This window comes from Hyaena hyaena, unplaced genomic scaffold (assembly GCF_003009895.1).
Source record: "Hyaena hyaena isolate Hyena2069 unplaced genomic scaffold, ASM300989v1 scaffold_274, whole genome shotgun sequence".
In the NCBI taxonomy this organism is placed as follows: domain Eukaryota; kingdom Metazoa; phylum Chordata; class Mammalia; order Carnivora; family Hyaenidae; genus Hyaena; species Hyaena hyaena.
The window spans coordinates 1041596-1065783 of NW_024080907.1; the positions used below are offsets into that span (position 1 = coordinate 1041596).

At 47.7% G+C, this 24188-nt stretch overlaps 1 protein-coding gene across 1 annotated transcript in view; it reads left to right on the forward strand.

Annotated features, from left to right (window-relative positions):
- Nucleotides 1–14777: 14777 nt before the first annotated feature.
- KCNK12 (potassium two pore domain channel subfamily K member 12) overlaps nt 14778–24188 on the forward strand; it is a 51067-nt gene continuing 41656 nt past the window's right edge. Inside the window, exon 1 of the mRNA XM_039245945.1 lies at nt 14778–15168. Coding sequence (XP_039101876.1) covers nt 14778–15168 — 391 coding nt within the window. The remainder of the gene's footprint in view (nt 15169–24188) is intronic.

Here is a 24188-nt window from a genome sequence, read left to right on the forward strand (position 1 = left end):
TGACCTTACCATCCACAGTCAATCAATCCATCAAGAGTGACTCCCGACTGGGGTGCCTGGGTGGCTCAGTCGGTTAAGTGTCTGACTTCGGCTCAGGTCATGATCTCATGGTTCATGGGTTCAAGCCCCGCGTGGGCTCTCTACTGACTGCCAGCTCATAGCCTGGAGACTGTTCCAGAATCTGTGTCTCCCTCTCTCTCTGACCCTCCCCTGCTCATGTTGTCTCTGTCACTCTTTCAGAAAAAAAAAATTAAAAAAAAAAAAAAAAAAAAGAGTGAGTCCCTTCTGTAGACACTGTGTGTGCCTGCCCTGGGCCACCTTCTGTGGGGAAAAGCACATCCTCTACCCTTTCCAGGCAGATGCAGAAGGCTGGTTAGGTGAGAACCCAAGAGTGCCTCCCCAGGAAGGATGGGGCCACATCGCACAAAATCCTATGGCGCTGCAATCCTAATCTATAGCTTTTCCCACAGAGCCTGGGATCTCAGGGTAGGGAACTGCTAGGGGGGGTCTAAGGACCAAATTAGTCCTCCCCCTGTCCCCACTCACATCTCATCTGTCTCCTCAACCCTTTGTCAACACAAATAGCCCATCTTCTCCACCATGGCTTTACCCATGCCCCTCCACCCCTCATTACCAAGGCCTCTTGGTGGTGCCCGTGGTCAAGAGCACCTATCCCATCAGTAGTCTTGGTACCATCTGCTCCTTGAGAGGACACCAAGGGATGGGGCAATGGAGCCCCAGGGATCACATAAAACCCATCTTCATAGGGGAACATGTACCCCAATATTCATAGCAGCACTCTCAACAATAGCCAAATCCTGGAAAGAGCCTAAGTGTCCATCAATGGACAAATGGATCAAGAAGATGTGGTTTATCTATACGATGGAATACTACATGGCAATGAGAAAGAATGAAATCTGGCCATGTGTAGCAACATGGATGGACCTTGAGGGTGTTATGCTGAGCGAAATAAGTCAGGCAGAGAAGGACAGATACCATATGTTTGCACGTATAGGTGGATTAGGAGGAAGTTAACAACAGACCATGGGGGAGAAGGAGGGGAAAAATAGTTGAGGAGAGGGAGGGAGACAAACAATGAGAGACTCTTGAATGCTGAGAACAAACTGAGGGCTGATGGGAGTGGGGGAGAGGGGAAGGGGGGTGATGGGCATGGAAGGCACTTGTTGGAGAGCACTGGGTGTTATATATAAACCAACTTGACAATAAACTGTTTAAGAAAAAAACCCCATCTTCAGTAAAGCAATTTACTGGCTCTTTGAAAATTAGGGGTCTGTGACATAAATAGAACATTCCCCAAACCACACATGCTTCCCCTCCCATAGAGAGAGAGGGTGTCCAAGTACTGGCTTCTATCATTCATATTCAAGAGACCAGTTCAAAAGCACCAGCTTTTCTTTCTTTCTTTTTTAAGTTTATTTATTTATTTTGAGAGAGAGAGGGCATGCACACATGATCAGGGGAGGGACAGAAAGAGAGGGAAAGAGAATCCCAAGAGCGCTCTGCGCTGACAGTGCAGAAGTAGGATTCGAACCCACAAACTGTGATATCACGACTTGAGCTGAAATCAAGAGTCAGAGGCTTAACTGAGTTAACGAGGTGCCCCAAGTGTCAGACTTTGGAAACTTAAAAATATTTAGATATTGAAAACCATTACGAAACTGCAATTAGAAAGTTGTCATTTATATTTATTGGATTTATAAGATTTGGGTAATAATAATAATAATAAAACAATAGAAACAATACATTTACTCTATTATAGTACTTTTTGTGTGCCAAATCCACTTACTCTGTTGTAAAACAGAGTGAACATTTGATTAGAATAATAGAATATTAGAGAGAAGCATCCTCAGGTGGATACTTAGTATGTGAAGGCCAGGCTCCATGATAGCCATTTGTATGTGTATAAAAGACAGAAACAGAGAGGCACCCCAAATGCTGCTCAGTCCTCCAAGTCCCCTGGGGATGGGCAGGTGGGGCATCTAGCAATGCCTCTGTTGATGCAGATGAACTTAACAACTGTGAGCTGAGCATTTAAACAGGGAGCCACCTCCCCATGCAGCCCCCAGAATTTCCAACATTGCTAGGTGCCAGTTATAGGGAGCAGATCTCATCATCCATCTGCTGGGTAGCTGCTGTTTGCAGAGTAGCAGCTGCAAGAAGGCACTGGTGCTAATCGTGAATGGCCTCAGTAGCCAGCACTCAGCTCCCACACACAATGGCCAGTCAAAACCAGCACACACACACCAACAGTGGGAACAAAGGGCCAGAGCAGGTGGTATGGATTATTGCTGTGCCTCTGGCCAGCTACAAAATCCTAGACTTTTATGACGATCCAGAGAAGGAAACTTTGGGAGCAAGGTGGGATGATAGGCACCCAGCCCCAGAGTGGTCAGTGTGATCATCGGCCCCTCTGATTTGGCACTTGAGAAACTGAGGTCCAGACAGAGGAAGGGACTAACTTAGGGTCACATGGTAGGTAGGTGGCCGATAAAACGCAAGTGTTCTGGCCCTGGCTCAACTCACTCCACAGTCAACTGGGTTGGCACTCCCACACCTGATGATGGATGGCCCCAGAAGTCTGGGTCTATGGAGAAACAGACTATTCTACAGCCTCAACCCTACTTGAAATTCAGTCCAAATTAGCCTGCCACCTCTCAGCACTGCTCTGGGGGAGGCTGCCCAGGAGGAAAGTATGAACAGACAGACTGAGAGAAATTGCCCAGAAGAGCCTCTCCCAGCATCTTAAGAGAGAGGTTGTTCTGGGACACAACTCCTCAGGGGTTTTAGAGGCAATGGGATGTGGCTCCTCAGCAGCGATCATTCCTGGGTGTCAGGTTGTACCATTGAGAGTTACTAGCCCTGGAACAATTCCAGACCAGTGAGGACCATTCTCCAGGGGCCCCTGGGAACAATAAAGGGCACAACCTTGCCATCTCAGCTCTCCTTAAGTCATATGGGACCATAAAAAAGGGATCTGTATTCAGCTTCTGTAGAAAAAGCATCTACAATTCCTCAGAAAGGTAGATATATAATTAATGTATGACCCAACAATTCCACTCCTAGGCACACAACCCAAAGAACTGCAAACAGGTGTTCAAATACTTGAACAAGTCCATGGATGTTCACAGAGGCACTATGCACAATAGTCAAAAGGTGGAAACAACCCAAGTGTGCATCAACAGGTGAGTGGATAAACAGAATGTGGTATATCCATACCACAGTATACTATTCAGCCTTATAAAAAATTGAAGGACTGACATATGCTAGTGTCAATGAATCCCAAAAGCATTATGCTCAGTAAAAGAAGCCAGTCACAAAAGGTCACAAGTAGTATAAGTCCATTTATATGGAAGATCCAGAATAGGTAAATCTATAGAAACAGAAAGTAGATTGGTGGTTGCCCCCTGGCAGGCTTAGCCACATGCTCGCCTCTGGATCCTCCATTCAGACATTATCCCTAGAGCTAGTCATCCCGATTGAATGAGAGCTTCACTTTCTCCAAAGAACTCATCAAAAGTCTCAGGTTTAAATCTCATTTGCCTGAGTTATGCCCATCACAGGTGGATAGAGTGCACTGCTTGGCCAGGCTGGGTCTCACCATCCCTGTGGTGGAGTGGGGTAGGGTGGTGGTGAACTGCATTGGACCTTCCCCACCCAAACCAGAAGCACGGATGGGCAGAAACAACAATGTCCACTCCAGGAAAACAAAAGACATAACTTCTCATGTCCTTCTCTTGCTTTCTCTTCCTTTTTTCCTGCTGAGACACAGCATGAGGGGAGTAATTTCTGTGTAAGTGGAATTGATTGCAAGTCTTGGGTTCTTTGGCACAATCCTAATTTTTAGTTGTCTGTCCCAATATCATATCTGTATGAGATCATGTGTTCTAACTCCAGATTTGAAAACATGGTTGGCATCCTCAAGGAGAAAGCAGGCAAAAACCTCTTTGACCTTGGCTGCAGCAACTTCATACTCAACACATCTCCAGAGGAAAGGAAAACAAAGGCAAAAATGAACTATTGGGATCTCATCAAAATAAAAAGCTTCTGCACAGGAAGGAAACCATCAATAAAACTAAAAGGCAACCGACAGAATGGGAGAAGATATTTGCAAATGACATATCAGATAAAGGGTTAGTATCTAAAATCTATAAAGAACTTATCAAACGCAACACCCAATAAATAATTCAGTGAAGAAATGGGCAAAAGACATGAATAAACACTTCTCTAAAGAAGACATCCAGATGGCCAACTGACACATGAAAATATGCTCAACATCACTCATCACTGGGGAAATACAAATCAAAACCACATTGAGATACCACCTCACACCAGTCAGAATGGCTAACATTAACAACTCAGGCAACAACAGATGTTGGCGAGGATACAGAGAAAAAGGATGGCTTTCCTGCTACTGGTGGGAATGCAAACTGGTGCAGCCACTCTGGAAAACAGTATGGAAGTTCCTCAAAAAATTAAAAATAGAACTATCCTATGACCTAGCAATTGCACTACTAGGTATTTATCCAAGGGATACAGGTGTGTTGTTTCAAAGAGACATATGCACCCCAATGTTTATAGCAGTACTATCAACAATAGCCAAAGTATGGAAAGGGCCCAGATGTCCATCGATGGATGAATGGATAAAGAAGATGTGGTATATATATATGCAATGGAGTATTACTCAGCAATCAAAAAGAAGGAAATCTTGCCATTTGCAACTACATGGATGGAACTAGAGGGTATTATGCTAAGTGAAATTACTCAGAGAAAGACAAATATCATATGAATTCACTCATATGAGGACTTTAAGATACAGATGAGCATAAGGGAAGGGAATAAAAAATAACATAAAAACAGGGAGGGGGACAAAAACATAAGAGACTCTTAAACATGGAGAACAAAAAGAGGGTTATTGGAGGGATTGTAGGAGGGGGGAAGGGCTAAATGGGCAAGGGGAATTAAGGAATCTATTCCTGAAATCATTGTTGCACTATATGCTAACTAACTTGGATATAAATTAAAAAAATAAATTAAATTAAAAAAAAAAAAACTAGTTGGCATCCCTCACAGCCCCACCGACTATGTGGACCTTTCCCTAATCACTTCTTTGACCACTGAACATCTCTGCCCTACCAGGAATGAGCTGAACCTCTGGTGTTTTATTTAAGTGGTAAGTCGTAGATTTGGGTTCAGGAGGATAGAGCTAGTGAGAGAGAGAAAACAAGAAGGCGTCTTTCCCTTGCCCGTTCCTTCTCTGGGGGCTGCCATTTTTCTCATACAACGTCCAAGTCTTCCTCTCATGGACCTCCTTCTGCAATCTGTGGCCTACCCCGGGTTCTTCCTTCCTCACTCTCTCTGTACATACAGTGAGGACCACTATGGCCCCCACTGTAGACATGGTGATGATTGACCAAGGAATATATCCAACAGAAGGCATTCATTCCAGGAGGCTTCCATCCTCTGAGGCGGGGAATGACCCACCTCAGGGACCCTACCACTGTCCCCACTCAGGCCCCGTGCCTAGATGAAGGAATACTGCAGGCACTGAGCTCCTCCAGAAGCAAGGAGGTAGGAGTAGGGCAGAGGGAGGGCGAATGTGGTTACTAGGCCCTTTGTCGGGGCCTGAGTCAGGCAAGTATCCAACTTATACTCACAATCTGCTGAGTCTCTACAATGCTCTTTTTAAAGAATTAGTGCTGACCCCCATGTCAGGGAACTAGGGAAGCCACTGCCTACTTACTTGAAATTTAATTAACCATCTCTGTCTAGCTCCTTGCCTAAGAAACAGGACACTTCTCTCTAGAGGACAAGGGAGATGATTTGCAGTCTTTTTGAAATGTGGAAGGAATCCAGTGTGCTGGAGGAAAGGACAGGAGGTGAATGAAGAATATAGTTCTGGAGAGTGCTCCGTAGGATGGAGAGGCTGGGAGCTAGAAAACAAGGCTGACCTCTCCGCCTTCACTCTGCTCAGCCCACCAAGCTTCACTATGCTCTCGCTGGCCCCTAATCTCTTAAGCAGCCTACCTGGCCAGTTCACAAACATTCTAAAACAGCACTCTCTGGGGAAAAAACAACTGCACGATAGAAAGCCTTTGACAATCACAAATTAACGTTCTGTGGGAGCCTATTATAGGAAGAATTACCTCCATGAACTGTGTTCTCCATCATGAATGTTTCAGCCCACACTGTATGTTTGCACTGATTGCCTGTCCCACTAACCACACAGTCCTGTGGACTCTATTTTTTGGATGGATTCTGGAGCCTGATGGCCTGGGTTCAAGGTCCAGCTCTGCCATTTGCTAGCTGTGTAACCTTGGGCAAATTGCTAACCTCTATGCCTCAATTTTCTTATCTATAAAATGGGGAATAGTAATACCTACCTTATAGTGTTTTCATGAGGACTAAAAGTATTAATAAACCTAAAGCATTTAGAATAATGCTTGCAACATAGTGCCATGAAAATGTTAACTTATAACAAATTACTACTGAAAAAGAGGTGGAGAATGAATTTGAATAGGAACCAGCAGTATTCTTTAGAAGCCAAACCCAAACATTTACTGATTTTTTAATGAAGAAGGGAAGAGTGAAGAAAAAAGACAAGGAAGAAGGCAGAGGGGGGAACCTAAAAATTTTAGGAAGACCTGCCAATGTGAAATTCAGCTTAAACTGAATTGGGAGGGCACTATGTAAACAAATGATATTCTCTCGATTGATAGGTAGGTAGGTAGGTAGGGTAGGTAGACAGACAGACAGACAGACAGACAGACAGACAGACAAACTGAGTGATCCAGCCAAACAGGCTGGGTTGGGGCACCTTGCTGGCTCAGTCTATAGAGCATGTGAGTCTTGATCTTGGGTTTGTGAGTTTGAGCCCCATGTTGGGTATAGAGATTATTTTTAAAAAGAAAAAGGAAAAATGATTAATGACAGTAATTCTCTCTGGATAATGGGATGGAATGTGGGATTTTTTTTGCTTTAATTTTTCAATTATTCTATGTTAATCACACATTACATATACTGTTTTTAAAAACTTACATCAAAATCCATTTGGGACAAATCAATACATGTATGGTCTTACCTATAAAACAAAAAAATCTGGGTCAGATTTTAAAATAAAATTTAAGATTTAAAATTAAAAAATTAAGAAGTTATTTGGCATTGGAAGAGAGGGCTTATGAAGACATTTACACAAGGAACCCACAGATTTCAGGATGGACAAGAGAAGAGAATTAGGAGGCAAGGAGTGGTCCTCAGTGGCCTCATGGCAACCCTTCACTCTAGGATTCTGAGCTTCATTTCCAAGCTCCCTATAAACAGACAGGCATCAGTGGCTTCATTAATCCTTGGGCATCATACTGCATAATGACAGTATACTCTTCACAAAGACATATATGGAAACAGGAATCCAAGGAGGTTTTAACACTAGAGCCTGTGGCTCTACACCCAGTCTGTTTCTTATTTGTTCCTCTTTTCCTCTGCAGATACAGCTGATCCACCCCTCACACCACCCCAGTGGGGTGGTGTATGTGGGGAAACTAAAAGTTTGCCATAAAATTGACTTCATTAATCCATCTGAGTTAGATATCTGACAACCATCCTGGAAGGAAAGCACTTGCCTTGGGGTTTCACAGGGCCAGTTATTACATGCACTCAAGGTGTATTAAAAGGCTCACAGGCCAGCCAATGAAGTCATGGAGTATAAAAGACAGAGGATCTTTCTTCTCTGCTTGCCACAGTTCCATGAACACAATATGCTCTTTTATGCTTCCACACTAGCACTCAGGTTTGTTCTAGTCCATCTGACTTCTACCCATCCTTCATGGCCAGCCCACATGCTGCCTGCTACCCAAAGCTTCTTCTGACTCCTGAAGTCCTCACCACAGTTTCCTTTCTCTGATCTGTGATCAGCACCACACAGCTCCTAATTGTATTTGCTGTGTCATAGTCCTTACTGCTTCGTATGCATGTATCTTGACTCCTGAGCCAGGCCTTGAGCTCTTGTAGGGAGAGCAGAGCTCAGCACATGTGTGCACATGCATATACACACTTCACATCACATCATGACACATCACATCACATTGTTTTGTACCTGATAGGTTATCAGTAAATATCTATTCATTATCTGAGAATACATCAGGAGGCAGCTAAATAATCACAAACATTCCTAACAAGTTCACTTAGGAGTCTCATGTATCAATTATATATTGTCTACAAGAGACTCACTTAAGATCCAAAGGCACAAATAGATTGAAAGTAAAAGGATGGAAAAAGACATTCTGTGTAAACAGTAACCAAAAATTACTTTTGGAGTTGGAGTGGCTATACTCCAGACAAAATAGATTTTAAATAAAATATTATTATAATAGATCAAAAAAGGATATTACATACTGATTAAAAGGTATATCCATCAAGAAGCTATAATAATTATAAACATATATGCACCAAACAACAGAGCCTCAAAATATATGAACCAAACAATGACAGATTTGAAGGGAGAAATGAGTTTTATGATAATAGTTGAAGACCTAAATACCCACTTATAATAATGCATACAAAGTCTAGATGGAGGATCAGTAAGAAAATAGAGGCTTACTAATTCCAAAAGGAATTCCCTCCTTCAAATGCTATTTAGAAAGAAAAGGAGTAAGATCACCCCTGTAATTGTTAAGTACCTCTGTACCATTTGTGGCATTGCTTATCTATCTATTACTGCTCAAACACACTTTACCATGAGGTATCATCTTGGCCACCAAGGCTGCTCTCCTCTCAGGTCACAAGCCTAGCCTCAACCAATTCTGGTCTTCAAATCCCACAGAGTGCCAGGGAGATGTGCCAGTGAGGGATCTGGCATCAGTTATATCCTCCACTACCAAAGCATTTAGACACTTGTCCAAGCCCAGCTTCCAGTTCCATCCTTCAAATCATTGTATTTCCAAGGGCCCTTTTCTCAGCTTCTGGGCTGTAATTAGACACTGCCCCCTATCCTCCCTCAACAAGACTCTTTGACCTCAAATTCAGCGAAGACAAATCAGATATCTTTTGCTTCTTCCCCAGGAAGTCCTAGGTGAAATTGGTTCACTCCTCCTCAGTCACCAGCTCTCAAAAACATGGGATGGAGGGGGCAGTCCCTGCTGGCTCAGTCGGAGCATGGGATTCTTAATCTTGGGGTTGTGGGTTCGAGCCCCATGTTGGATGTAAAGATGACTTAAAAAAATGAAAATCTTTTTTTTAAAGATTTTGTTTTGGGGGCACCTGGATGCCTCAGTTGGTTGAGTGTCCAACTTCAGCTCAGGTCATGATCTTGCAGTTCTTGGGTTTGAGTCTTGCACTGGGCTCTGTGTTGACAGCTTAGAGTCTGCAACCTGCCTCAGATTCTGTGTCTCCCTCTCTCTGCACCTTCCCTGCTTGCACTCTTTCTCTTTATCAAAAATAAATACAAAAAGTTTTAAAAAATAATTTATTTTCAAGTCATCTCCACACCCAATGTCAGGCTTGAACTCACATGCTGTGATCAGGAGTCACATGTTCCACTGACTGAGGCAGCTAGGTGCCTCCCAAAATAAAATCTTTAAAAAAACTTAAGATATGGTGTGAGGAAATTTTTGCCAAATCACATAAAACATAAAAGGTCTTCTTTTTTCCTAACTCCAGGAGAATTAAGGGAAGAGGGTTTCTGTTATTGTATACCTGAAGTGGTCCTTCACAGGATAGAGATGATCAGCTTCTCCAAATTATATATATATAATTTATACATAAAATTTATATTTTGTTACACAACTAATTGCCAATGAGTAATAAATAATACAGGAGTTATGAGTTCAGGAAGATCAAAGAGATTTGGAGGCACCAGGACATATTGAATTTGCTACTTGGAATACAGAATTTTTCATGAGAATTTTACCAACACAGATTAATTTTTAAGAGAAATATTTTCTGGGGCAAACTCCTTTATTCAAGCTTTTTTTTAAAAAATTTTTTGCACTGTTTCCCACATTAAAAAAATTTTTTTTTATGTTTTATTCATTTCTGAGAGAGAGAGAGAGACAGCATGAACAGAGGAGGGTCAGAGAAAGAGGGAGATACAGAATCTGAAACAGACTCCAGGCTCTGATCTAGCTGTCAGCACAGAGCCCGATGCTGGGCTAGACCCCACAAACCGTGAGATCATGACCTGAGCTGAAGTCGAACGCTTAACCGACTGGGCCACCCAGGCGCCCCTCCTTTATTCAAGTTTAAATTCATAACTAATTTTCTCTTTAGCACAGCTAAACTTTTATCAATTTTTCCTATTTATTTATTTATTTTTAAATGTTTATTTTTTGAGAGACAGAATGTGAGCAGGGGAAGGGCAGAGAGAGGAGACACAGAATCTGAAGCAGGCTCCAGGCTCCGAGCTGTCAGCACAGAGCCTGACACGGGGCCCGACATGGGCGGAACTCATGAACCGCAAGATCATGACCTGAGTCAAAGTCAGACACTTAACCACTGAGCCACCAAGGCGCCCCAATTTTTTTATTTTAAAGAAATCATTTTCCTTGGGATCAATTCCTTCCTATTTCCATATTTTCAATAAAAGTTTGATCAACTAGTTGTATTTTTAATAGCTTTATTGAGATGTAATTCACATATCATATAATTCACCCATTTAAAATATACAATTTGATGCTTAATAGTATATTCTCAAAACTGTGTAATCATCGCCCCAATTTTAGAATTTTTCATAACCCTCAAAGAAACTCCCATTCCCATTAGGAGTCACTCCCATTCCTCCTCAATTAGCTTTAAGCAACTACTAAGTTACTTCTATCTTTATGGATTTTCCTATTCTGGATATTTCCTATGAATGAAATCATACAATACATCATCTTTTGTGACTGGCATCTTAATACTTAATACCATTCAAGATTCATTTACGTTGCAGCATGTGTTCAGTACTTCATTCCTTTTTATTCTTATATATGTCATTCAATGGATATATCCCATTGTATTTAGCCATTCATAATTCAATGGACACTTCAGAACTTGATGGGTTGTTTCCACTTTTTATTATTGATAATGCTGCTATGAACATTCATGGACAAGCTTTTGTGTGGATATATCTTTTCATTAATCTTGGATTTATACATAGGAATAGAATTGCCAATTGGGTGCATATGACCTTTCCCAATTTTCCTGGCTTACATCCCTGTTATTATGTTTTCTTTTACAAAAGACAAAAATAGAGAAGAAGAGAAGATCTGTACCTGCTCAGATGTCTTATTTGAAGTTCTCAAAGGCATAGCAGAATCGAATGATTTTAGGATTGAAATGATGGCATCAAAGTGATTGGGTCAAAATATCCTACAAAGGAAAAGTTTTCTGGAAAAAAGTTCTAACCTGAGTTGAGCAGTATATTTGAGAGCTGGAGAGGAGAAGAAAGAAGATGGCATTCTGGCAGGGGCCATAGCATCAGCAAAGGCCAGATGACTGGGCTGAGTATGGAGTACTCAGGGGATAAGCAAGATAAGTAGAAAGGGAGCCTGGAATAATTTGCTGGGAAGCATATCATCAAGGGTTTAAATAGCAGGGTTTTAGTAGCTTTGAGGGACCGTGGAAGACTGTGGTCTAGGGACATTAGTCATATGATCAGATCAAATGGCATGGTCACAGCAATAACTGGCAGATGCAGGCAGGATGGAGCTAAAAAGGGAGACATCTGAGATAGCAAGCCTTCAACCCTAGGAGGCTCTTGCAGTAATTCAGGGCCAAGGTAAAGGCTTTGACAATAGCCAGCTGGAAATTAGTGACTTAAATATTGATTCAGTGGGCAAAGTGGCATTCATCATGGGGCTGGTCCCTCAAAGGACCCATGCCTATGTGCAAGGAACTCATCATTTTCCTATTATATAAATTCATTAGATCATTCAGACTTGAGATTGATGCCAGAGGTTTGCTGCTAATCAAGCTAGAATAACAAGCTGGAGGACAAGGCAGGCCCTCTGCCAACTGGGCAAGGAGCTGGTCCAGAAGCACAGAACACTGCAGCAAAGCACTCTGTCCCTACCCTGGGAGTCTGGGCAAAGAAAGCCACTGAGGTCTGGTAATGCCCTTCAGCTGCCTCTGGAGGCTTCTAGGGCCAACTCCTGGAATGATATTTCTCAGGGCTTCTGTCAGATATTTCAGTCAAGTGGAATCCAGCCCTGAAGGCCTATGGCTGGGCTGTCCACCCTGCCTTCAGGAACTCAGAGAGATGAGGGTATCATAGGGAAGACAGAACAAGTTGGCGCAACACCAGTTGAGGCCCCGAGGGAGGCAAAGCCTTGGAAAAAGAGTAATTGAAGGGCATTTTGCAAATAAAGCAATAGTCAGCAAAGGCAATAATTTGTGTTTGTTTAAGGCTCCCACCATGAGATTCTTCCCCTTCACGCAAATATTCCCCTGCCCCTTTCTAAGATGATCCTTGCAAAACCTGACATGCCACCCCCAGCCAGAAAGCCTAATTCTGACTATGGTGATGGAATCCCTTCTCATCTGTCCCTCCCTAACACAGGAGAGTGCAGTTGGCTCCATCTACACACCGGAACAGCATTTCTAGGAAGATCCAAGTCTCCAATGTGCCTGGTTTAAGAAAATCAACATCCCAAGTCAGATGCCTTTTAGCGTTCTGACAGTTCTCCTGCTCCCCACCCATCTCCAGTCTCCGTGTGGGGGCATGGGGTCAGAGGCACCTGGTTACTAAGCAGGGAAATGCTCACTGAGTGGCTGAGGCTCTTTCAGGAACCACTTTGAGCACCCTGACCCTGAGAGGCCGGAGGATGCTGCCACCACTTTGGGTCGATCTTAGCTTAGTGTTTTGTATTGTGGAGGCCGGACAGTTTGGGAAATGGAGTGGGAAACAATTCTGTATTTTGCCGCAGTTCACCCACCTAGGATATCTAAACACAATTACCATCATTGTTTTTATTTTGTTATCAGTGCGGTCTCATCATTGTCATCCGAAGGGGGCAGAGAAGGGGCTGGCTGCCTGAATAAGGGGGCTTTTCGTCCTTACCTAGGATGCTCCTCACCACAGAACTTTGTGACCCAGGCCAAGCCCGGACTGTGTTCCGCGGAGCCGTAGCGCGGAGCACCTGCTGTTTCCCGGTCGCAGCGGGACCAAGGGGCGACGATTCCCCACCCCCGCCGCGCTCAAGAGCACACCCTTTCATCCACCTCCCCTCCCCCCCACTCCCCGCCCCAAGCCGTCCTCCTGAGAGCCTTCTAGTGAGCTTCCCCTACCCTTCTACCCACTCTGGCGCAGCCAGGTTCCTATCCAGGCTTCCCGATCCTGGGCTAGAGGGGTTAGGGGGCTGGGTGGCAAAAGAAGATCCAGCAGCAGGGTAGGTTTGGACGCCTCCTCTCCGGTGGCACCTCGGTCCCCTGACTCCTCCCCTGTCTCTGTTCCGCAGCGTCCTCGCCCTGTCAGCACTCTGCTTCAGCAACTGTACCTGCCGCTGACTGGGGGAACACAGGGGAAGGAGAAGGGGAAACAGGGTTTGGGGAGCACAGCGCCCCAGGGTGACGAGCCTCGCCCCGCGCTGCGGGCCCCGGCAGCCCTAGAGCAGCCCGCCTCCCGGCTGCCGCACCGATGCGCTGTCCGCGGTGCTGACGCCGGCCGCCTGCTCGTTTGGGAAGGGGAGGAGACTCCCTCACTCCCGGGTCTCCAGGAGCCGAGTAACCCCACCCCCATTCCTTCCCAGGAGGGATCATTTCTGCAAAGGAACTCTCAGAGACCTAGCGCTGCGGAAGGATCCAGGAAGAAGAGGGAACTTAAACTTCGGATTGCAGCCCGAGAACCGGGTGTCGGGGGATTCGCGCCGTGTGGCCCCCAACCCCTGAGACCTCTGGGTACCATCAAGTTGAGCAAAGTTTGGCGGCAGCTTGGAGATAAGAAAGGGATTCCGAAGCCGAAGCTCAGGGAGGGGCCGGACGGGGCTCCCCGACAGGGTGGCAGCCAGCATCGCAGGCCGGACACCTGCTTAGGTGCCCCGCATTTAGTGCCGCCGAAACGACCGGGAGGCGTCGCAGCAGCCCAACTCCCCACCCCTTCCCTCCCATCCTTATCTCCCCCCCCGCCCAACACCCCGCCCCGGGCGCCGGTGACTCCGCCTCTCCGTGCCGGGCGGCTCTCCGGCTGGAGCTGGAAAGGGAGCGCTTCCCTGGACTCGGCTCGGTTCTGAGGCTCCGAAGCCGACGCCGCCGGCTCAGACCCGGGGGTGGCAGGTGGACTGCCCGCGCAGCCCGCGCCTAGGAGCCGCCGAGCGGGGAACGCCTCATGGGACGACCCCAGGGGCTCTCTTCGTGCCCTGCTGCGGCGTCCCAGTCTTAGGCTCCCGGGCTCCCCAGCACGCTCCGCCCGCAGCCCGCGGCCTGTCTGGAGAGGAGTATGAGGCCCGGGGCCCCGCGGACGCCGGCCACAGGGCGGCAGGGGCCTAGCTTCAGACCCCCGGGCCCGAGGGTGGCTGGTGAGGAGCCGCGGGAGCCGGCGAGGCGTCGGTGCACGGAGAGGAGCGTCCCAGCCCGGGCGCCCGAAGGGCCGCGGGACCCGTGTGCGGCCTGAGTGCCAAGGAGGAGGCGGAGGCGAGGCGCCCCGCCGTCCGGGCTCTGGGAGAGGCGGCAAGGGGCTCCGCGGCGGCCCCCAACCCCTGGCCACCATCCTCACGCTTCTGCTCCCGCGGGGGGGATGTCGCGGCCCGGGCCCCGAGCGCCGCCCCGGCCCTGGGGCTGAGCTCCGGACCATGTCCTCCCGCAGCCCCCGGCCCCCGCCCCGCCGCTGCCGCCGCCGCCTGCCGCGCCCCTCCTGCTGCTGCTGCTGCTGCCGCCGCTCGCACCTCAACGAGGACACGGGTCGCTTCGTGCTGCTGGCGGCGCTCATCGGCCTCTACCTGGTGGCGGGCGCCACAGTCTTCTCCGCGCTCGAGAGCCCGGGCGAGGCGGAGGCGCGGGCGCGCTGGGGCGCCACGCTGCGCAACTTCAGCGCGGCGCACGGCGTGGCGGAGCCAGAGCTGCGCGCCTTCCTCCGGCACTACGAGGCCGCGCTGGCTGCCGGCGTCCGAGCCGACGCGCTGCGCCCGCGCTGGGACTTCCCTGGCGCCTTCTACTTCGTGGGCACCGTGGTATCGACCATAGGTGAGCAGCGCGACCCGCGCGCGTCTTTCCTCTCTGCGCCTTTCACCAGCCACCCTTTCCACCGCTCAGCGGCTGTGTCCGCGTCCCTGGCTTCCCCCCTTCCCTTCTAATGCCCCACTGCCTACTTTCGTCTTGTCCTCACCTCTCCCCCACGACCCCTCCTCCTGACGCTTCTCTTTCTTAACTGGCTTTCGGCGCGAGAGGTGGCCTGAGAGACCCATCTCCGGCGCTCACCCAGCGGTGACTCGCCAGGCAGTACGGCCGAATGGGGAGAACCCTCACCCAGGCGCTGGGCAGACCCGCAGCCGCCCGCGCGATCTAGTGCTTGCCAGCTCCATAACTTGACCTCTGTGCGCCTCAGTTTTCTCCTCTTAAAGGACTTGTGAGAATAAGTGTCTAGGACCTTCAATTTCCTTCCTATTTCTCACGCCCCCTAGGTCTGTTTCCTCATGCAGATGATTTGGGAAGCCCCCTTTCCCTCCACTCACAACGCTTTTATCTCTTTTTTCTTTCTTCTTCTACCACACGTTTTCCTTTAGCATCCTCTAGCCCTTTTCCCTGGGGACGACGACCACTTTCCTTGATCTCCTTCCCACCCGCTACGCCTACAGTCTACACCGCCCCCTCCACCAAAGAAAAGCCCGTTAGACTCGGAAGCCAGGATTTCAGCGCTCGTATTCTGTCCCCCTCCCCACTTTTTCTCCCCCTTCTCCCTCCATCCGCTTCCCAACTTCTCCTCCAATTTCTTGACCTCTCTGGTTACCTTGCCATCTTTTCCCACCAATAGTGGCACCAAGGGGTAGCTGCGGGGGGGGGGGGGGCTTGGGGAGGGGGTAGTTCCTCTATACTTTTTATCGTTCCTTCTCCTTATTTTTGGTGTAAACAGTTCACGGTTTCACAACCACACAAAACATGACACGTAAATAAGCCCCCCACTTCTCCCACTTTCACCCGTCCTCTGAGCCTCTCCTGCAGAGATCCTGGAGCCACTCACTGGCTGCTCCCCACCCCACCCCTTCCTTCTCTTTTTCTTCTTCTCCTGTCACTCACTTTCCCCATCCCCCCTTTCAATGGATCCTGGGTGTCATGTGAAAGAGACCTCCTCCCCAGTTACTACAGAGTGCAGAATAAATACAGGATTATCACTTTGGTGAGATGTGTGTGTGTGTGTGTGTGTGTGTGTGTGTGCACGCCGTCTGCTCCTGCTTTGAGTTCCAGGGTGGGAGAAGGCGTTTGGCTGGCCATATCACTAGTCATCCCAAGGCACTATCTCCGGGCGGTGGTTTTGGAGAAGGGGCTGGTTTCACTGGGTTGAGGAGTGAGGGATTGCATAGATACACCTTCCATGGGTAGGCTCTGGGCCGGTTTCGTATACCAGCTCAGAGGTGGGCTTAGACCAACTGGCCAGTGTAAGCCATCGCAGATGGCTCCTGGGAGGCAGAGAAAGACTTCATGCAAGTGCAGGATATGAGCAGCTATAGATGTCTCTCTGAGTGTATATGTAGTCTGCGAAAGGGCTTCCTTTCCTTCAATGATTTTTCATGTGTCATGCTTCATCTGATTATTTGAAATAGAAATGGCAAATGTGGCCCAAGCCCAAAGCACATACAAATTTGATAAAAATACCCTTTAAAAGCTATATCATGTTGTTATGGTGATTGAAGATATAAAATGACCCCCCCTCAAAAAATCCCCTTGTAAGAGCTGCATCAAGTTGCTATAGCAACTAGAGTTTTTTTTTTTTTTTAAGTGCTTTAAAAGTACTAAGGATGCTTAGTCCTGGAAGATGACATCATGCATTCATAGCTCATTACTGATTTGTGCTCTTCCACTTGTAAACACACCCTCTTGCTTTCTTCCACCTAGAGGCCCACCTGTGCGCATATTGGGTGGCAACAGCATTTCTCTCCCAGTTACATGCTCTGGCTTTAGCTTCCTAGTGGAACCTACATGCTAAAGAGAAAGGTATCAGCAGTGTCCTCTTCCCGTACAGGGAATGAGTCCATCCAAATGGGGCCCCATGCCAGTGACCTGTTGGTCTCTGTGCCTCTCTGATGAGCTCCTATCAATTTCTTCATGCACTGCCCAGCCACAGCTTCTAAAGCTCCTCTCAGTCTTTGTACAAAATCAAGTCTGTGTGTTGGCAAATTGTTCCAAACCTCAGCCTTTAATCTGCTGGCAGGAGTGGCTGTTCTTTAGTCAAGCAGAAAGGAACTAAGTTCTCTTTCTTGATTTGTGTTTTCAGATGTAGGCAAGCCATGTAGGAGGGCTACACTGAAGCATGTGGCTGTGTTACGAATGACCCAGCATATTGTTTCCAAAATCTGCTGTAGGGAGACATTCATCTCTCAGGGGAGCTACACTCAGGAATGGGAACTAACCTGTGGACAACTTAGCATTGAACTAGACATTTGCAGGGATGCCAAGACAGCGACACAAGTAGCAGGATCCACCTGCTGCCATGTTCTGGACCACTGGATCAGACTGCTCACTTCTGTCAGTCAGATAAGTACTGCTGAATCCCCAAAGTAGCGTGGTTGTCATTTCAGTCTTCTCTTGTAAAATATACTTAGATGAGATTTAAGTAAAGGCCTACATACGTCAGTTTCTCTTCTGCTTACATCGTTTCCTTCCCTGAAATGCCCTGAGTCTTCAGAGACGATTATATTAGTATTGGTGCTTTTACGGATTTAGCAGCTCAGGGAGCCAAACCTCGGTCCAAAATGGGCAGTCAGGATTCTCTACCTGCCATCTCATCCAGTGAAAAGGAAAATTAGCAGGCACTCTGTTTTCTCTGATCAGTGAATATCATGGTGTAGGTGGTCCATGCAGCAGGGCGGGCATTCCTCTTTAGTGGTGTGTGGACCCTGCTAAACCATTCATTTAGATGTTCATATGGACAAACCTTCCTTTATTTATTCTATAGATATGATGTATTGTGTATGTCAGGCCCAGTGCTACGTTTTGAAAAGTTAAAGCTTATTCTATAAGACACAGATTACAGCATAGTCCAGCAGCAGATGGATCACAGAGTTTACGGGCAGCATATCCTGGCTATTTTCACTAAAGATGACTAGAACATGGAGGAGACCGTTAGTCCAATCCTATGTGGTGCAGAGTTTTAAGGACTTGTCTCAGGTCACAGTTAATTATATGTTCAGCCAGATCGAGAATCCATGTTGTGCAGTGTTTGTTCTATCAGTTTCATGCATATAAGTGGTGGGCACATTCTTGTTGGAGACTGAAGTATTTAATAATGGGTGTGGGGGGCTGGGTCTGACATCAGGGCAGGGCTGGGCAGGAGGACTGGTCTGTTGGTCAGGCCAAGAACTGATTAAGTCCAGAGAACACTTGAAGGATCAAACGTGATAGAGGTCAGACAGACTAGAAGCATCTGGCAGGTCTAAGATAGCTGGAAACGCAAGAGCCAATACTGAGAAGGTCAGAGACAGAGGTATTAGCAAGTAGGAGACATTCTGGTGTTTATCAGAATGGTACAAAGACAGAAACCACTTGCTTTCTGCCTTCTTTTGCCCCAGTGTGTGTGTGTGTGTGTGTGTGTGTGTGAGAGAGAGAGAGAGAGAGAGAGAGCATGTGTGTGTGCATACATGCATGCACGTGCATGTTTGTGTATGCACACACACACACACACACATACACACACACATAGGGTAGGGGAAGGGGGAGAAGGGGCAGGAATGGGCCTTCTGCTAGAGGGAGACACAGAAGAAAAGTTCAGGTGTGGCTCTGTGTATTTAGGGTTAGATGGAACATCATGATAACATTTGTCTGGCCATTTGGCTTGAACAGGGCCCCACACTCAGAACTAGGCAGTTTGCAACAGTATAGACACATGTGTGTCCACCTGGTACAGACCCAGAGGGAAAATTTGCCAGTGATTGTTCAGCAGTCCTTGCGGCTGTGTGGAAAGTCAACCTGAATAGCTCAAGCAAAATATAAATCCACTTTATGGTCTAAATTATTCATATTGATTGCTTACACTCAACTGAAACTCTGGGTAATTATTATTTCTTTCATTTATGCGATGTAACATATTCCTAAGGGGTTGGAATCAAGTTTGCTTTAATATGAATACATTCATTTATTCATTCCTCCATTTAACAAAATCCAAGACAAGCCTAGTTGATCGTAGATGCATGTGTGGCCTTTGGCAGGTCATTATCTGCATCTCCTGTGATTATGTGAACCCCTCCAGGTAAAGATGGCGGCTTGTATTCTGTTAGCACTAAACAATATTCTTGAAGGCAGTGCTCTAGCTTACAGATACTGAAGCAATCCAAAGGGTATTAGTCCATCATTTCACATCCTAAAGGATGTTTTACTGGTTTACTTTGAAAAGATTAAAAGGAAACTCTCCACTGGGGTTTTAATTATGCAACTGCTGTCAGATTTACACATAGGGAAGAACATATTTAAAAGTCTTTCTCAAATGGCAGCTTGATATAAACAGAAATATTTTTGCTTCCTTTTATTAGGTTTTCTGGCAGCGTATTTGAGCTATAAAGTTAAAACCACGCCGCTCTAGACGGGATGGTGTAGGTATATGAAAGTTGTCACTGTTGGCACTGCATAATTTAGCTTGCTACTTTCAGAATTAGGCACACTTAATTATTCAGCCGCGAGATTAGTAACAAGTCCTAACTTTTTTCCTCTTTTTTTTCACATGGATTTTTAAAACTGTTTTTGCTTCAAAGGAAACTAAGACATTATAAGACCGAAATGTCACTGCCACATTTACATTCGGTTTTCTTCTAACATGTATGTAATTCAGCTGGAGGTGGTTCTGATCCCAGGAGTGAAATAACATCACCCAGAAGGAACGGAGCCCCTTTCCTCACTTTTTTCCCTCATCAACTATTTTTTATTGAAAGATGGTGCCGTGACAGCTTTGAAGGACCTTTAAGGAAATGTGTTCTCATCCATGCTCATCCGCGGCTCCCAGTCCTGGCCCCAGCACATGGTGGACACTCGCTCATTATTTATTCAGTGAACAAGAGAGTAAATCACTCATAATACAACTGCAGTTCTCTGGCATACCTTTCATAGAGAAAAGAAAGAGAACTGATCTGTGCTGAGCTGCTTTCCTTTTGTTAACATTTTATCATCAGTGTTGTTTCTGGGTTTCCACATAGCCTTCACATGCTAATTTTAGTGGGTGCATAATATTCCATCTGTTTGATGTTCTATAATTTACTACCCCTATTGCTGGGAAGCCGGGTAGTTCCCTGTTTGGGGCTATTTTGAGTAATGCCACAGTGCTCATCTTTATGCAGATGGCCTTTTCCTTCTGTAATTTCTCCTTGGGTTGAATTCCCAATGATGAAATTGCTGAGTCAGTGGATACTGCTGTCTTGATGGCTTCTGTGGCCAGTCCCTTTCAAGCGAGGGACTGTCTGGTCTCTCCCAAGCTAGGCCTACACCTCTACATGCCCTGGCAAAGACCGGACAGTTATCTAGCTGTTCTTTCCATGGAAACAGGCCACAGACTGCCACTTGGTTTTCTCCAGGATTGCATTCAGTCCCAGGGGTAGAGCCGCCCCTTGAACAAGTCTGTGGCTTCAGCATTTTTAGCCTTCATTGCTTTAATGAGAGCGGTTTCCTTTGGAAAGTCTCGGGTGAATGAAGAACGGCAGGAAAGAGGAACAGATGGGAATAGCTGCCAGGCCATCAGCGACTGAGAGAGAGGGGTACCTGGAGCCTCTTCCCTCATGTCCCCTGCACTCCTGAGGATGGTCTCCCACCACTCCTGTGCCAAGCCGGCTGAAGGAGAGCATTCTTCCCCTCAGTCCTGACTGGGCCCCAGCCTGGAGTGGCCCTGAATTGTGCCACAGGGAGCAAAGATCTACCCCTCAGGGATCCCAGCTGGACAGTACCATAAAAGTCTCCCAAGCATTTAGACCATTTTGCCAACAAAAGCCAACAAGCTTCCCATTATAGAAAACAGGCAGTAGCAAAGCTGCTCTGATTGGAGTCCTGCCCGTCAGGCCTACTCTAGGATGCCATGCTCTCCCCAGAGGCTTTTCCAAGGACCTTCTAGAGCTCCTCCAAGACCCACCTGAGGAGGGCTAATTTAGTCTTTTTAGTCCTCATTTCACATAAGGTTCAGAAAGGGGGAGAGGCTCTCAAGGTCACACAGCGAGTCAGGGGAGCAATTAGTTGTACCTCAGGGAGAAAGGGGAAAAGCTTATAGAAAGGAGAGTAGGACATGTGAGGAGCAGCAAAGTTAGTTATGTGCCTTCGAGGTGTCCTCCAGGGAGAAGCTCCTACTCCACCTGAAGGCGGTCCGTGTATAAAGGTAGACTTTGGTGCCCCCAGCCCTGTCAACTACAGTGGGACTCTCCGTGCCCTTGTGCAGCTGCCTCAGATTCAGAGGAGCTGGGAGATAGAGCAAAAAGCCGTTGTGTTCCCATGGCCACTCCTAGCCCGGGTCTTCCTCAGTCTTCTGACCCTCCCCTGGCTTCTGTCTAGTTCCACTGACTTCCCCAGAGCCCAAGGCTGGGACAGGGGATGCCAGCCAGCTGACTGGAATGTGTGTGGGCTGAGGTGGGCAGGCTGGGCCATCTCAAGCTCTGACTACACTCAGTGGCAGTGGCAGGATTTCTATGCAGGGAAGAGTCGGGGAGCAGGAGGGTCCTGAGGCTATGAGGACGTAGAACTTTCCATGGGATTGAGAAGAGCCTTTCACAATACTGGGGGAGGTGCCAGGAGAGAGCAGAGAGAGAATCAAAACCCCCAGGCCCTCAGCCCAAGCCAGCTCATGGCTACCACCCTTGCTGTCAGGCTCTGCCCCAGGGAGTTCTGTCCTGAATCTGCCATTCCCAGGCCCGCCTCCAACCTAGCTCTTCCTCACGGCACTCTAGGCCATCAGTGGTGATAGGAGAGGATGCTCTGGACCCTGTCTGTGTCACGTCTTCCCTGGGCTTGGCAACCCCAGCTCAGGGCTAAGCTCCCAGCTCAGTAGCAGGTCAGCGGTGACTGGTGTACCTGAGCCCTTGAAGGATCAAGCTCTGGGGGACCTGCTCTGTCTGCTTCCCCTAGATCCCAGAGGACTCACCCCGGGAGAGCCCAGGATGGAGCTTCCAGAATTTTGTAATTTCAGGTTTTATTGTGTCTGGATATAATACATGTCTGTACTCACAGTAACAGATACTGGAGGCCAGGAAGGTAGACTAGCACAGAGCAGTGCTTCTCAAACTATAAAGTGCATGTGAATCACTGAGCTCTTATCAAAATGCAGGTGTCTTGTCTGCCCAGTAGGTCTGGGGGAACCTGACTTTGTATTCCTCACAAGCCTTCAGTGACATCCATATCACTGGTCCCCAGACCACTCCTCTACTAGCCAGGGTGTAGAGAAGCAGCGGTGAAATCAGGGATTGGCAGCTGAGACCCACCTCTGCCACTCACCGGCCCTGCGGCTTTGGGCAGGATACATCACCTCCCACTACCTCAGTTTCTTCATTCCTAAAAGGAAAGAGTATCTGGAGTCCCAGGGGTCCCTTCCAGCTCTGACATTCTCATATCTTAGAAGGCGATTTGCTCACATTCTCCCAGTGGAGTATAATGTGGACTAAACACACCAGCTACACAGCCTGCCTGCTTGACTTCCGGTCCCAGTTCTGCCACTTACAAGCCACGTGCTCCTGGTGAGTGGATATACCTCTCCTCACCTGCGTTTCCTCTAGAAAGTGAGGATGATGATGGCTGCTGCCCCATGGGGTTTACGTTAAGCACTAAGTGAGCTAGTCCACGTGTGCAGTGCCTGGCAAGCCCTCAGCAACCATCAGCTGCCCCGAGCTGGCCCCATTGGCGAGTTGCCTAATGCACATGAGGGAAACTGAGGCAGTACTAATCCCCCCACAGCTCTCCCACACACACCACCCTGTGCACAACCCTCTGGGTCCCAGCCACCCCTGCAGTGTGGCATCTGCTGCCCTCTCATTGGCCACTGTCTCTGGGGTGTGTTGCTGCCCTGCACTGTTACATAACTGGCCTGGGAGGGTGCTTTTCAAAATGCATTTTCTTCAATTCCTCAACTAAAACGTCTTACTAGTTTTTCACATGTGTGTGCTCTGGCAATCTTTTTAAAGAACATATTTAGGGAATAACTGAATGGATGAGTGAGTGGTGGGGTAGACCGGTGTTCCCTGGTGCTTCTGTGTTCTCCACTCCCAGAATGGAACCCTGGTGGGCCAACTCCTGCCCAGCCCCCTGGTTTCCCAGGTGGGCTGGGGCCTCTTGGCAGTGCTCTGACTTGGGGGGGGGGGGGGGGGGCAGTCATGGAGCTGAGAGCAGCAGAGGCCAGAGGTGGCTGAAGTCGGGCCCTGCCATGCTTCTCTGAGGTGGGTCTGGTGCTGGGACTGTGGGGGTGGGGGAGGCCATTGGAGGAGAGCACTGCAATGAGTAGCCCCTATGTGGGCGGAGCCAGGGTGCTGCCAGAGGAGGCCTCCTAGGGCAGGACAGCGGAAGGCTGCAGGGCCTGCCAGCATCTCCCCTCTCCAAACTACCATGCCAGCACCTAGGGCGTCTGTTCTGGGGAGCAGGAGGGATAGCTGAAGCCTGATACTCTTGTTGGTTGTCTCCCCCTCAAAGACATGTCATGCCTGCTGGTTTACCATGCTTTCACCCATGTTTACTCAGGAACCTTTCAAAAACCCAAGGACAGCAAAGAGGAAGCTACTATCTCATTTTGCAGATGAAGACATAGGCTCAGAGAGGTTAAGCAACATGTGTGGGGTCACACAGCAAGTGAGTCATTGGCAGGATAGAGGATTCAAGACTTCTGACCACCATGCATCCTCTCTGCTACCCCTGAGCCCTGTATTACCACAGACAGGGAAGGATCACAGCCCAATTTTGGGCCTTCTGGGAGGTGGGGGTGGAGGAGAATATGAGGAGGTATCAACAAGGGCTCAAGCACAATTTAAGGACTTGGATTTGGCTGTGCTGTGCTCCTTGCAGACCCAATGGCTACAATGAACTAAGGACTATGTGCTTTCCAT